The 14,625-nt window shown below is 35.6% G+C and overlaps 1 protein-coding gene across 3 annotated transcripts in view; it reads right to left on the minus strand.

Moving 5' to 3' along the window:
- NTRK2 (neurotrophic receptor tyrosine kinase 2) overlaps nucleotides 1-14,625 on the minus strand; it is a 417,637-nt gene that overhangs the window by 275,425 nt on the left and 127,587 nt on the right. For all 3 annotated transcript variants that reach the window (XM_074196621.1, XM_074196620.1, XM_074196622.1), the window contains one exon: nucleotides 11,145-11,244. In XM_074196621.1, coding sequence (XP_074052722.1) covers nucleotides 11,145-11,244 — 100 coding nt within the window. The remainder of the gene's footprint in view (nucleotides 1-11,144; nucleotides 11,245-14,625) is intronic.

Here is a 14,625-nt window from a genome sequence, read left to right on the forward strand (position 1 = left end):
AACTCTTACAATTTTTCTCCAAATAGATAATCATTCCCTTCTAAAGACCTAAAATTCACTTAAGCGGCTTTAGGATGGCACCAAATTGAATTTAAAAAGAAGCGTGGAGATGACAGAAGGAAGGCTTTGTAGTTAAGAAAACCTAAATTCCAATCTATGAAATATACCAGATGTGGGATGGATAAGCCACAACCTTTCATTTTCCCTAGGCAGCTCTATAAAACTAAATCCACATCCATAGAGGGAGAGTCCATATTCAGAATAATATCCTCATATTGATCAAGTGCCTAGAAGCAGCCAGTGGCACAGTAGATAGAGCCCTTGATCAGGAATTAAGACTTCATGATTTCAAACCTATTCTCAGACTTTGGCTGAGTGACTCTGAACAAGTCACTTAATCTCTTTCTGCCTTAGCTTCCTCAGTTCTGAAATGGGCTTCTTCAGGCTGTCATGAGGATCAAAAGAGATAATAGTTATAAAGCACTTTAGCATAGTACCTGATACAAACTAAGCCCTAAATAAATGTGTGCTTCCCCCAAATAACTAAAAAAATGTTTGTTTACTTTCTTCCTTTCCACACAAATGATTCTTGTATCCATATCAAAAAAGTGAATGAAAAGTCCCCCACTCTCCCTTGCCCCCAACACTTCTGACTACACAGAACAGCTTTGTCAGGGGTCATTGAGTCAGCTGTATGAAAATTGTGAGGACTGGACCTGGAGAGCATTGGATTCAATTCCTTGTTTTCGGTTGAGAGCAATCACAATGACAACAACTCAAATGATTGTTTTTGGTATGTTTTGTATTTTGGAACAGAAGAGAAACAGAGACTCCGAAAGGTAAAAATGACTTGTTCATGGATACTAGCTAGCAGATTCAGGACTGGGACTTGATTCTTCTGACTCCAAGATGAGCATCCCCTTCCATATACCTCTGCTTCCTTCAAACTAAATAGCACATTCCCCATTTTATAGATAACTGAGGAAATAGAGTGAAGAGCTAGTCTCTTAGTTGAATAACAGTCTCAATTTTCACACCACTAGAATTGCTGTCTTTTTTGATCATCACCAAAAATTGAAACATCACACTGTCTTTAATGCATTTTTGCCTTTTTTCACTCCAGTCACCTTTCTTCTACCATGTTACACATCGACCAGCCATCATATATTTGGGCTAGAATGATTTTGTTTTTAACTATACCTTTCCTTCAAGAACTCAAAACCTTTAATGGAAACTTGCAAGGTTCTCAAAGGAGTTCAGGATCCAGTCCGAAGAGTTTTAATGTTATTGGGATTTTTAAACAGACTACCCCACCATTTCCCCACAAACACACACCAAACAAATAAATAAATAAGACCCATTTATGTGCATAGCTGTCTAGGTGGTTCTGGAGAACACTGGACCTAGAGTCAGGAAAATCTAAACTCAATAGACTTTCTGGGTGACCCTAAGCAGGATACAAATTCTAGTCTCTGATTCTTCATCTGCAAAATGAGATTAATAGTAATACCTACTTCCTAGAGTTATGAAGATGAAATGAAATAGTATTTATAAAATATTTTGCAAACTTTAAAGAGTTATATTAAATACTAGTTATTATTATTATTATTACTACTAATAATAATAACAATAATATGAGGATACCAGGGAGATGACATTCACAAAAACAGTATGTTTCTTTTTTCAGTCATGTCCATCTCCTGCTAATCTCATTTTGGGGTTTTCTTGGCAAAAATACTAGAGTAGTTTGCCATTTCCTTCTCTAGCTCATTTTACAGAAGAGGAAACGGAAACAAACAATGCTAAGTGACTTGAACTCAGGATGAGGAATATTCCTGACTCTAGGTCCCACATTCTATAGATTGTGCCACCCAACTACCAATCTGTTTCTCCTTTTGTCCAATTTCTTGAGTGGAAACAAAGGCATTTTAATTCCATCAGTGGATCTAATCTTTGATTTCTTCCAAAAAAAAAATGTACCTTCTCTGTTTGAAGCTAAGCTAGAGAAGAAACCCTATTGTCTGAGGAATAGCTTATAGTATCATTTTCTTTGGAACCCTTCATCTGGTTCTTTATAAGTTATAAACATCCCCAAACAAAAGTCCAGTTCTTCAGGGAATAAAGTACTTCCACAGCTATAAACTTCAGTATGGAAAGGGAGACCTGTTGAGCATGACAACAACCTCTAGGCCCAATTTAATATGAAAACAAAGAAACCCTTTTTTTCCTCTTAATAAAGCCTCTTTCCAAAGAAAATTAGTAAAGCTCTTGTGAATTGTTGCCAAATAGCTAAATGAATAGAGCAGGCATCTCAGAAGTCCCAATCTGACCTGAACAGCCTCATTTTTTCATGAACAATAAAATATAACTAATGGAGAATGCAAAATCACTGACTTAGTAATAGTGTCTCATTGTCTAAAAAAGTTTAAATTCAATGTTGTGTATCAAGATTTCATGTTTATGAGACATTCTTATATTTTGGAGGCTGATTATGAGTTGCATCAACTGTTCACATACTCAAATGGTTTGGTGATCTCATTTTGGGTGATGTTCTCTCCAATGATACAGACCACAGCCTATCCATTACTGCCCATCCTGTGGGACTCTCTTCTGGGTTCTACAACATATCATCCCCAGGGGGTTCACCCGGCAAGGTGAGATGTTGCTTTTTTTTCTCTTGACAGTGTTGCAAGGTAAGGCTAACCCATTGTAAATTGTCATTTTTCACTAATTTATTTGTGCCTAAATGCATCTTAGTATATTTAAGTAATATTTAGCATTTATGTAGCCACTTTGAGGCTTACAAAGCATTTTATGTATAATAACTCAGTAGATCCTCATGCCATCAACTGAGAAATAAATACTATTTTACTGAACCTCAGAGAGATTACTAAGAGCTAACATTTATATAGTTCTTTAGGGTTTGCCTAAGATCACACAACAGGTAAGCAACTAAGGCTGCATATGAATTCTGGTCTTCCTGACTTCTAGTTAGCACTACATCCACTGAACCACTTCATTGCTTAAAATTTGGCTATGTCTAAAGAATCATTGAATGTCAGAGGCAGTATTTGAACTCAGGTCTTTCTGACCCTAACTTTAAGACTCTATGTGGGGCGGCTAGGTGGCACAGTGGATATAGCACTGGCCTTGGAGTCAGGAGGACCTGGGTTCAAATCTGACTTCAGACACTTAATAATTACCTAGCTGTGTGGCCTTGGGCAAGCCATTTAACACCTCATTGTCTTGCAAAAAGTAAAAAAAAAGACTCTATGTACTATATTAAATTTCTTGGCAAATATTTAATTCAAACTTTTTTTTACATATGATTTCAGATTAATATTAATATTAGTAATAGTTAATATTTATAATAGTGCTTACTATGTCCACTAAATCTAATCCTTTTACAATTCTTATCTCACCTCATTTGATCCTCACAACAACCCTGGCAGGAAGGTGCTATTATTATCCCCATTATAAAGATGAGAAAACTGAAGCAAACAAAAGTTAAATGATTTGCCCAAGGGTCACACAGCTTATAAATATCTGAGGCCACATTTGAATTTAAGTCTTCCTGACTCCAGACCTCTATCCACTGTACCATCTAGTTTATTATAGTATACATCAGTGATTCAGGAGACAAGGGCTAACAATTTATCCATTGCTGAAAGATATGTTATTTAAGCAGGCTACAATGTGGGGGTGGCTAGGTGGAGCAATGGATAGAGCACCAGCCCTGGAGTCAGGAGTACCTGAGTTCAAATCTGACCTCAGACATTTAATGATTACCTAGAAGTGTGGCCTTGGGCAAGTCACTTAAACCCATTGCCTTGCAAAATCCTAAAACAACCCCAAACAAACAAACAAACAAAAAAAACCAGACTACAATGACAAAGGACAATATTTCTAATTTATAGTTGCAATTGTTACCATAGTTATTCAGTATTTCTCATCCAAATTAAAGTAAGATAAAACCAAGGCATATGTTAGAGTTTAGGCTAAATGTCTTATGTTCTCTATTATCTGCTTTTCAGAACAAAATACAAAACATTTTAAAAGTTCATCCAAAAAGAAAAAAAAAGACACTAGGAATGAGTGGGAAGGAGAAAGGAAGAAAAATGAAAGATTATAAAACTAAAGGGTCCAAGAAAAGTAGAAAAACAAATCCAGTGAAAGAAAATGATGGGGGGAAAGAGGCTCAAAAGACAAATATATTAGGATTTGGTTTTTTATTTAGAAAATTATTTTTTTAAATTATCAATGATCTGTACAGAAAAGTCAGAAAAGGTATTCATTGCAAAGGTTATCAAAAAAAAAAACAACCTAACATCATTTTTAAAAGTAAAATTCATTCCTTTGTAGTCTCTTCTGGACCTTGATCAATTTATAGAAAAGCAGCACAATTTGAATGAAAGAAATTTCATATCTGGAGTCTGAAGACTTTGGTTAGACAGGCTTAGAGATTTCCTAAGAGACTTCCTTTGCTCTTTCTTCTAGTGCAGGACCTACCTATGACTGTCTATAGCTTTTCTCTCCTCACCACTGGCCACTCTGCCCCAACTCCCTCCCTCCCCAGGCTTTTTAATCATTTTATGCATTGTTTTCTTACATTTGATTCTAAAGCAGGCCCATTGGGTTTTTTGGTTCATAGTTCTATCTCCAAAGCTCTGCCCAGACACAGAGGAAGTAAGAGTTTAGTAAATACTTGCTCTATCTCTAGCTCTATTAGTCTACTATGTCTATCAGACTTTCTACCTACCAAGCTATCTCTATCATTCCATCTAACTATAGATCTATCATCTCTAACACCATATCTACATACCTACTTATATCTAATCATGTCTATCTATCCTGTACCTACCATCTTTATCAATCCACGTATTTATTTATATATCTACCTTTCTATCATCTCTCTATATAGATCTAATCATTTATTATTTCTATCAACCTGCAAATCTTTCTCTTTCTCTCTGTCTCTTTTTTCTGTCTCTCACTCTCTCTCTGTCTCTCTTTCTCTCTCTCTCTCCAGTTCTCATTCTCTTTCTAAATCTCCATCTCTCTCTCTCTCTGTATGTCTCTCTGTCTCTTTTCTGTCTCTCTCTAAATATCTCTCTCTGTCTCTCTCACTGTCTCTCTATCTCTCTTTCACTGTCTGTCTCTGTCTCTCTGTCTGTCTCTGTCTCTGTCTGTCTTTCGGTCTGTCTGTCTGTCTGTCTGTCTGTCTCTCTCTCTCTCTCTCTCTCTCTCTCTCTCTCTCTCCTTCTCTTTTTTCCTCTCTCCCAACCACAAGCAAGGTTCCTCATCTATAAAATAAAGGAATAAAAGTTTTGGACAAGAGGATATCTGGTGCCCTTTTCAGCTGTAAATGCTGTGACTGAGACCTGTGACTACGACTGAAACTACTCAGACAAAACCCATTAGGCTAAAAGCAGGAGTCTTACCACACTATACACAAATACCAATGCTTTTTCCAATTTTTTACAGGCTTGTGGAGAAAATGCAGGTGAGGCATTTTCTAAAGCATTGATGTTAAATCAGTTAAAAGCTTAGAAAAAAAATGGCTCTTTGATTTTTGGTAATTTAGTTTGTTTTCAAAGGTTAGAAACATATTTACAATGCTCTGCAATGAAATAAATCAATCCAAATTTTTCCCTAGGACAACCCAAATATTGTTACCAATGGAAACATGTTCTTGCTTTGTAAAGCATACCTTTATGATTCATGAATACCAAAAGAGAAAAATTTCTTACCATATCTCTAGATGTGAGGGAGAAAACTTGATTTTATCTTTCATTTTCCATTTTTACCACTTGCCTATGATTAAAGTAATCATTGGCTAAACTGTGACTTCTCTGTACCATCTGAATCCTTAACTTTCCATGAACATTTTTAGCATTGGTCAAGGCAATTCAAGTCAATGAACATTTATTCAAGTCCTGATATATGTGGCAGACACTGTGCTATCACTTTGTCTCTATCAGCCTCATCATGACTTTTAAGAAATTAATTCAACAAAAACTTTATTAAGTGCCTACTATGTGTCAGACACTGTGAATTTAACTGGTGATTCAATCAATTATACTATTAAAAGGTACCAAGATATGATTTAAGCTAAATCTTCAGGCTAGAGACAATGGCAGATGACAGGAAGCTCAAGAGCCCAGAAGGGGGGGAAAAAAAGACTCCAAAGCCTTCCTATAGGCAAAACCTCAGAGATAAATATGGGCAAAAATTCAGCCAGAATTCCTGGAAGAGATCAAGCAAAAGTTTAAAAAGAAGTTTTAAATCATTTTAATAAATGAAGTGAGAGTACTTGAAGATAAATGGGAAAAGAGCTGAGGAAGAGATAACTGTTAAGCAATCAAGAGTTTGGTTAAGAGGAAGAAAGCCTTGCCCAAGCAACAAACTCCTAGAAACAAAGTCAGACGAACAGGTTTTTAATGAGATATGTCTTCCATGATTGCAAGATTGCAGGACCATAGCTCACAGGATCTATTAAAAACCACAATGTTGCATAATAGCTTACATCTATACAAAACTTCAGTGAAAAAATTCACTTCCATGGACATCATCCTATTTTTTATTTAATGCTAATCTTTATCTATATTTTATCAATTGTAACCTCCACTAAAGTCTTGGCAACAGTACCTCATTGTGGAAGAGAAATGACCCAGAGTTCTGAGAAGCAATTGGTTAATCAGCAAGCATTAATAAAGTGCCTACTACATGCCTGACCCTGGGTTAGATGCTATCAGATGAAGTAAGGTTCTGGCAATTTCTGCCACCCTGGAGAGACCTAAAACACAAGTCCCATCTGTTGTCTGAGGAACAGTCAAAAGGTTGGTCCCATGTGTTTGCTTTTTATGGTCATATCAACTCATGAAACTGTCTACTCAGGCATGGAAAGATGGTGAGCTTTGTAGGTGGAGAGAATACTCATACCAATTAAACCAATTAAGTCCTGAAATTGGGGGGGAAAAAAAAGAAAAAACAACTCTATGAGGTGTGAATAAAGACAGGTGTGAGTACCGCCATTTTACTGATGATGATGATACTGTGGCTAGAAGAAATTAAGTAATTTATAGTAGCACAACTTTAAAAAATGCAGAGATAAAAGTCAAACCCCAGTTTCTTTGTTTTGAGTTTTTTTCCTCTGCTACACTATACTTACTCTTTAAGAACTACAATGGTTTCCACCAAGACTCATGAAAAGTTGGCAAAATAAACTAATCACCACATCTATCTGAAAGTCCACTCAATTTTGTTTTTTTCTTTATTTTCTGAATTGTAAATCATCTTATCAGACCCTAAAAAAATGCTATGTTCACATATTTCATAAATTATTGTTTCACAGGTCCCTTAAAAATTATAGAAATCATTTCTTACAGATGTTAAAACAAATTTTTTTCTGGCTTTCTGACATAAACTTCTTCTTTTCCAAAGTTGATCCAAATGTCTTTATAACCCAGATCCTGAAACTGCTTCCAGCTCGCACTATTGGAACCTAAATCTGCTAAGTTTTGTTTTCATTCAATTTTTGATTCTTAGAATAATAGATTTAATGCAGAAAATTATTTCCAAATATTTATAAGATTATTTTAAATATATATTTACAAAAAAATCTTTTATTCTGGAGTCCTCAACTGTAGAATTAGTCAAATAGGAACATAAACCATAATCAATGTACAATTTTTGTCCCTTCTATAATTCATTGTTTTAGAGAAATATTTGAGGATCAGAGGGTAGGTAACTTATCTATGATCACACAGTAAATAAGAGGCATAAATGAAATCTGAACTCAGATTTTTTTTTAAATCTAGCTATTGTTTTCATTATAGCCCTTAATCCAGTAATTTTGATGAATTAACATTTGACAAGGTTTACAAATTCCACTGGAATGGACAAATATATCAAAACTGATTTATATATTTTAAATGGCATAAAGGAAATCCAGTGGGTTTTTTTTTCTGAAAATCATCATTGAATTACTTTAAAAAATAGGTGGCACAATGGATAGAGCCCAGGACTTGGGAGTCAAAAGAACCTGAGTTCAAATATGGCTTCAGATACTTAATAATTAATTACCTAGCTATGTGACCTTGGGCAAGTCACTTAACCCCACTGCCTTAAATAAGTAAAATTTTAAAAATAAAAAGCAAATTCCAATCTGTTATGCTTCCAGCATTATCTTTTTGACAACAGTGGTTTTGGAGTCTCCTGATATGTTAAGCACTTTAATGGACCCTTAAGGAATACTTGTAACAGGTTAGCACATCAGTTCAACCAAAGACATGAAATCTGCTGAATGAGAAAAACACACATACACACACACACACACACACACACACACACACACACACAAAAACCACCCACTATGTTGGCTACCTTCTCACAAGGATCAGGGCACCAGAAAAGCACAGAAAGGGACAGACATACACCCAGGACCCAAAAGCAACTGTATATAAATTCCCCCTGTAGAACCCAGAGTTCTGTTCAATTTCCCTCTCACTATGGGTTTTTGGTCTTCTGGATTAGGAGAAGGGTCACATTTACAAGCAAGGATTGATTATACTGACCCAACCATTCAGTAAATTGACCTACAGTAGTCTTGGGGTGGGAAGTAATAGTAGAAAAATGCCGGTCATCTCTCAGTCCTCAAAGCTACCTCCACTCCTTTTCTCTTTATTTCTATTATGCTGCCTTCCCTGCTAGGCTAATAGAATCCAGTCATTGGAAATTTTATAGGATTGCTTAAATATTATTCCTTGTGTTCTCCCAACTCTGGGCATTTCCTCTGGTTGTCTCCAAACCTGAAACTCTCTTAATCTTCATCACTGACTTTTGGTTTCTCCCATGTAGCAGCTAAAATACCACCTTCTAACAGGAAGAATTTCTATATCCTTTTTAATGCTAGTTACTTTTCCTGGGTTCCAAAGCCCTTGGTTGGAAAATTCAGGGAGTAAGACCAACTCATATATAAGGGGAAATAAGAATAGATGCCTAAGGGGGGGCTGCTAGGTAGCACAGTGGATAGAGCACCAGCCCTGGAGTCAGGAGGACCTGAGTTCAAATATGACCTCAGACACTTAATAATTACCTAGCTGTGGGATTGTGGGCAAATCACTTAACCTCATCGCCTTGCAAAAACTAAAGAATAGATACCTAAGATGATCAAGTTGGTCATCTTGGTTCTGCAATCCAGTCTTATTCTATACTATCATTCCTCTACTTCAATAGCTGTCATATAACTCTGGATTCTCTGGAATCCACTAACTAACCTTAAGAGTACAAGAGTCAAAAAAGAGGCTTCTTATCAAAACCTGGTTACCCATACTTGGAAGGGGAGGGAACCGTTCCTCTTCTTTCCCCCCATCTTATGAGCTATTGCCCTGTTGGAGTGTAGCTTCCTCTTTTTTACCATTCTCCACACTAGAATTCCTCACAGTAAGGTCACATTTGTTCACCTCCACAAATTGTCTCCTTTGAACTGAAGTCCCTAAGTTATCTCAAGTGGTCCCCTAAGGTGTGGCCCTAGGTGAAATCTTTTATGCTCTGGGACACTCATTCGTAGCACTAAGAAAATGCATGTATAGAAATGAATTTCTAGACTTCATTAAAGTATACAAGGATAATAAAGTCTTGGGTTAAAACCAAAAATACCAAAGTGAACATATTATAGAAATCTTACCCCAAAGTATGCTGTAACCCTTAGATATCAGGTTCTCAATAATTTAACCCAAGGGAAAACTATATTTATCTCCCTAGTCTCCCTCCACACACTTCACTCCTCATATTTCCCATTTTTAAGAAGGCAAGTGTCTTTTTCCTTGTCAAATCTACTCACTGGAAAGAATCATATATTAGTCAATTAGTATAAATTTTAAATGAATACATTTCCTCCCTTAGGGTTATTAGAACTTTAAACCTTGGTTCTAATTAAAGAATAAAACCATCCATTACCACTGACACCACCACCACCATCATCACCCCATTGTTAGTAAGCAGGCACAAGAGATTTGGGGTGGAATGGGAGCCTTTCCACTACTGGTAAGATTTCAGGAACTTATTAAAGAAAGACCCACTTTTCCTGTTTCAAAGGTTTTATAAGGCATTTCAATATTATCATTTTAAAATTCCCTTCCAAGATCTTAAAAGATATGAATGATTAAGAAGAATAATATAAATTACATGAATATATCATGTAAGCCACTGCAGACACATATAAATAATTGTTTAGGCTAATATTCAAGCACAGTTAGGAGAATAAATAAATCAAATCCTTTTTTAAATCCCAGCGTAAATCATCCACTGGCTGCTCATAATTGGCTGCCTATAAGAATATACAAAGTATAAAAACATCCCATGTATCTGATATATAATGTTTAAAAAACCTGAATCACTGTTCCCCAAATGGTCAAAATTCGTTATGTGACAGTAGTCCTTTATACCAGCTTTTTCTAAAATACACAATGTTTCAAAAGTCTTAGGATGCTATTTGGAAATTCCTGCACAGGCCAACCATCAGTTTTCAGGTAATCATTAGCATAGTCTGGCACATAGTTAGCGCTTAATAAATGCTTACTGAATTAAACTAAAAATTAAAGATTTTCTACCCTAACCATTCTGACATCTAGTATTTTTTTCTTCACTAAAAAATTCATTCTTATATACAAGAAAATCCAAAGTGATTACAAAGGCATTTTTCTTTTTCTTTTCAACTCTACTCTCCAAATAGCAAGAGCTGGTAACATTGCAGAAATAATATCATCATGCAAGGATTGTGGAATCCATTGCAAAGAAAAAGATCTTTTCTTGTGCACAGCAAGAACTTTTATAAACTCTCCTTTTATGTCTATCTTCACTCCTCTGACCTAGGTTCTGAAACAAGGGAAGACTTAAGCATCAAGTGTCCACTTATGACTATATCATGATCAAATTTCTGTTTTAAAAATCAGTCCCCATCTGAAACAGTGTTTGTGCCAAGGAATTCAGAGGATTTTAGAATGATTATAGTTTGTTCTATCATGGCCTCCCCTAGAGTTTTAGGACTTAATCACTTAATTCTAGCAATGGTAAGTCTTGAACAATAAGCCAGCATTATTTATATTATCCACACAAAAGGGAAAAAAATATGTAATTCTTACCTTTCATGCCAAACTTGGAGTGTCTTCCAAACTTAAGAATAATCAGCATTATCACCAGACCAGTGCACACCAAAGCTGCAATTCCCACTACGACATACACCTAAAAACACAGAGACAATTCAGTTTAGTTGAACAATAACAATCAGCAACATTACTCATGTTTCTATAACATTCTGTGATTTATGTAACACTTTCCTCACAATCACCTTATAAGGTAGATAAATAATCTGATTGATCCTCAAGTAAGCTAAGCCAATAAGAAAAGATGAACTGGATGATTTAAGGATAAGGATAGAACTATTATGACACTGCTATAGGAATAAAGGAGCTTTTGCTACCAATGCTACCTTATCTTTAATCTGTAATCTCGCAAGTTGTCTAGAGCTACCTACAGGAGAGACTAAGTACTCTGCCCCAAGTAAAACAGAGAATGTGTCAGAAGTAGGACCTTGGGGCAGCTAGGTAGCACAGTGGATAGAGCACTAGCCTTGAAGTCAGGATGACCTAAGTTCAAAACCAACTTCTGACACTAAATTCTTACTTAGCTGTGTGACTTTGGGCAAGTCACTTAACTCCACTGTCTTGCAAAAACAAAACAAAAAAGTAGAACCTGAATCCAGGCTTTCCTGGCTTTGAGAACAGTTCTTTCTCCATTATACTAAAATAAACTGATTGAACTTTCAAAGAAGATGGTAAGAGAAAAGATGGAACCTTAAACATTCCAGCTCTATCCCAACCAAAGGTTCTTGAAGGTAATCAAAAAAATAGAATTAATATTAATAAGGATCTGTTATGTCAGAATCATAAGACCATGCAGCCCAAAACCTACACAAAGTTGAATCCTCCTGGCTAGCCAGTTCATCACTCAGTCAATAAACATTTATTAAGCTCCTATGATGTGCCAGACTCTTCTAAGGCTACAAGAAAGGCAAGGGGCTCATCTCCAAAAAGTGATCATCCAGCTTTAAAATCCCCAGTAAGATAGGCCTTTGCCTCCAAAAGATCAGCTATATAAGAAATGGAACCAAATGTATGAAAATAATTATAGCATTTTTTTTATATTGTCAGAGAACTGAAAACTAAGGGAGGTCCATCAACTGGGAAATTGCTGAACAAATTTTGATATATAAATGTAATAGAATATTATTGTTCTTTAAGAAATAATGTTGTCCATCAACTGGGAAGTGGTTAAACAAATTATTGTACATAAATACTATGGAATATTATTGTTCTATAAGAAACCATAAAGGATCAGACTCTAGAGAAGCATGGAATGAGTTATAGGATCTGATACTGAGTGAAGGGAGCAGAACCAAGAGAACAATGCATACATTAACAACAACATTGTGGGGTGGCTAGATGGCACAATGGATAGAGCACAGGCCCTGGAGTCAGGAGTATCTGAGTTCAAATCAGACCTCAGGCACTTAATAATTACCTAGCTGTGTGGTCTTAGGCAAGTAACTTAACCCCATTGCTGTGCAAAAACTTAAAAAAAACACACACAAAACAACAACATTGTGAGAATGATCAACTTTGATGGAAGCAGCTCCTCTCAGCAGTTCAGAGAGCTAGGACAATTGTATTAGACTGGCTATGGACAATGTTATCCCCATCCAGAGGAAGAAAAACAAAAACAAAAATTTAAAAACCCTTCAGAATATGATGAACACTTTATAAAAATTATCTCTTATGTATCTTCTTTAATCCTAATTCCTCATACCAAAAATGACTAATCTGTAAACATATTTATCAAAAATATGTATATACAATGCTAACCTGACTGTTCACCACTGAGGGGAGGAAGATGGGAAGGGAGAGTAGAAGGACATTTTGTAACTTAAAAATATACATGTGCATATGGATGGAAAAAAATAATTTTTTTAAAAAGAGAATGAAAAGAATAGTTTCAGAGAAGCCTGAAAACACTTGTGAGCAAAATCAGGAGTACAATTTATATAACAGAAATAGCCAAGATACAAGGTGAAGTAAGCAGAGTCAAAAAAAATAATATATGCAATGACAGCTATCTAATCTGAAAAATCAACTACAAAGTAATCAAAAGAAACCTGCACAAAATTACCAAAACAAAGGAAAAAAAGCATGTCATAAAAAAAGAAATGTGAAAAGACACTTTCATCTCACTCTTTTACAGATGTGAGAGGTTCACAGGTGAGATACATTGCATATATTCTCAAATTTTTTCAATATTGATTGCTTTTACTGATTTTTTTCCTTTTTCTCTTTCTTCCTTATTTTCTTTAAAAATGTTATTTTTCATATGAGGTGGTTCTCAGTGAAAGGAGATGGAGAGGAATGCTAAGAGAAATTCTCAAGATGTAAAAAAATACCAAAATATAGCAATGAGAATGTATTTTTAAAAATAACAACATTGTAAATGTGAACAACTTAGAAAGACTTAACACAATGCTCAACTATAATTCTGTAGGAAGAAGCACGCTACCCACATCTTGACAGTGAAATGGTGGATTTAAGGTGCAAAATGAAACATGTCTTTTGGAGATATAACCATTGTGAGATTCCTTTTGCTTAATTATGTCTATTTATTTTTCTTTTTTTCCAACGAGGGAAAGAAAGGGAGAGGAAATAGATTTTTGTTCATTGAAAAATATAATTTAATTTTTTTCTAAATAAAAATGTTCAGTAAGGGGGATCCTATCTTCTTGCAAAGCAACTCATTTGGTTCTTGGATAGCTCTCTTGTTAGAAAGTTTTTCCTTCCATTGAATTGAAATTTTCTCCCCTCCCTCAGCCCAGTGTTCCTAATTAGGAGCTCAGAGACCAAGTAGAATAAATCTAATCTCTCTTCCACAGGTTAGCTCTTTAAATGCTAGAATTCTTTTCTCTGAGTTAGACATTACTTCTTTCAAGTGACTTCTTTTTCAGTATGGTATTAAAGTCCTCTTCTAAGTACATAATCTTTGTCATAGCAGTCACAAATTTCAACAAGCTGCAGTCACGCCAGTGATGAGACTCAACTGAATTAGCTGAACTGGTGGTCCACGGTGTGAAGTTATCACCAGACCCTTTAATTATTAACATTATTCTTTATCACAAAGAACTTTCTAAGATCCAGTCATAGCTATTACTAGGAATCTGTTATGTTTTGAAAACAGAATGGGGCACAGCTAGGTGGCACAGTGGATAAAGCACCTGTCTTGGAGTCAGGAGTACCTGAGTTCAAATCCAACTTCAGACGCTTAATAATTATCTAGCTGTGTGGCCTTGGGCAAGCCACTTAACCTCATTTACCTTACAAAAATCTAAAAAAAAAAAACCAGAATGGCCTTTGGTAGTGTATTTTCATTTTAACTGCCCAGATACCTGTACCTCAAAGAGCCTTAGTCTGATTATTGCTGGGTAAATGGAGGTATGACACTCTTAGTACATGAAGATATTTTGAGGGGCTTCAATGTGAAGGAAAAAGATAACCCAATTTCTCTGATCATAACTGGAACACT

This window comes from Macrotis lagotis, chromosome 8, assembly GCF_037893015.1.
Source record: "Macrotis lagotis isolate mMagLag1 chromosome 8, bilby.v1.9.chrom.fasta, whole genome shotgun sequence".
NCBI lineage: Eukaryota > Metazoa > Chordata > Mammalia > Peramelemorphia > Peramelidae > Macrotis > Macrotis lagotis.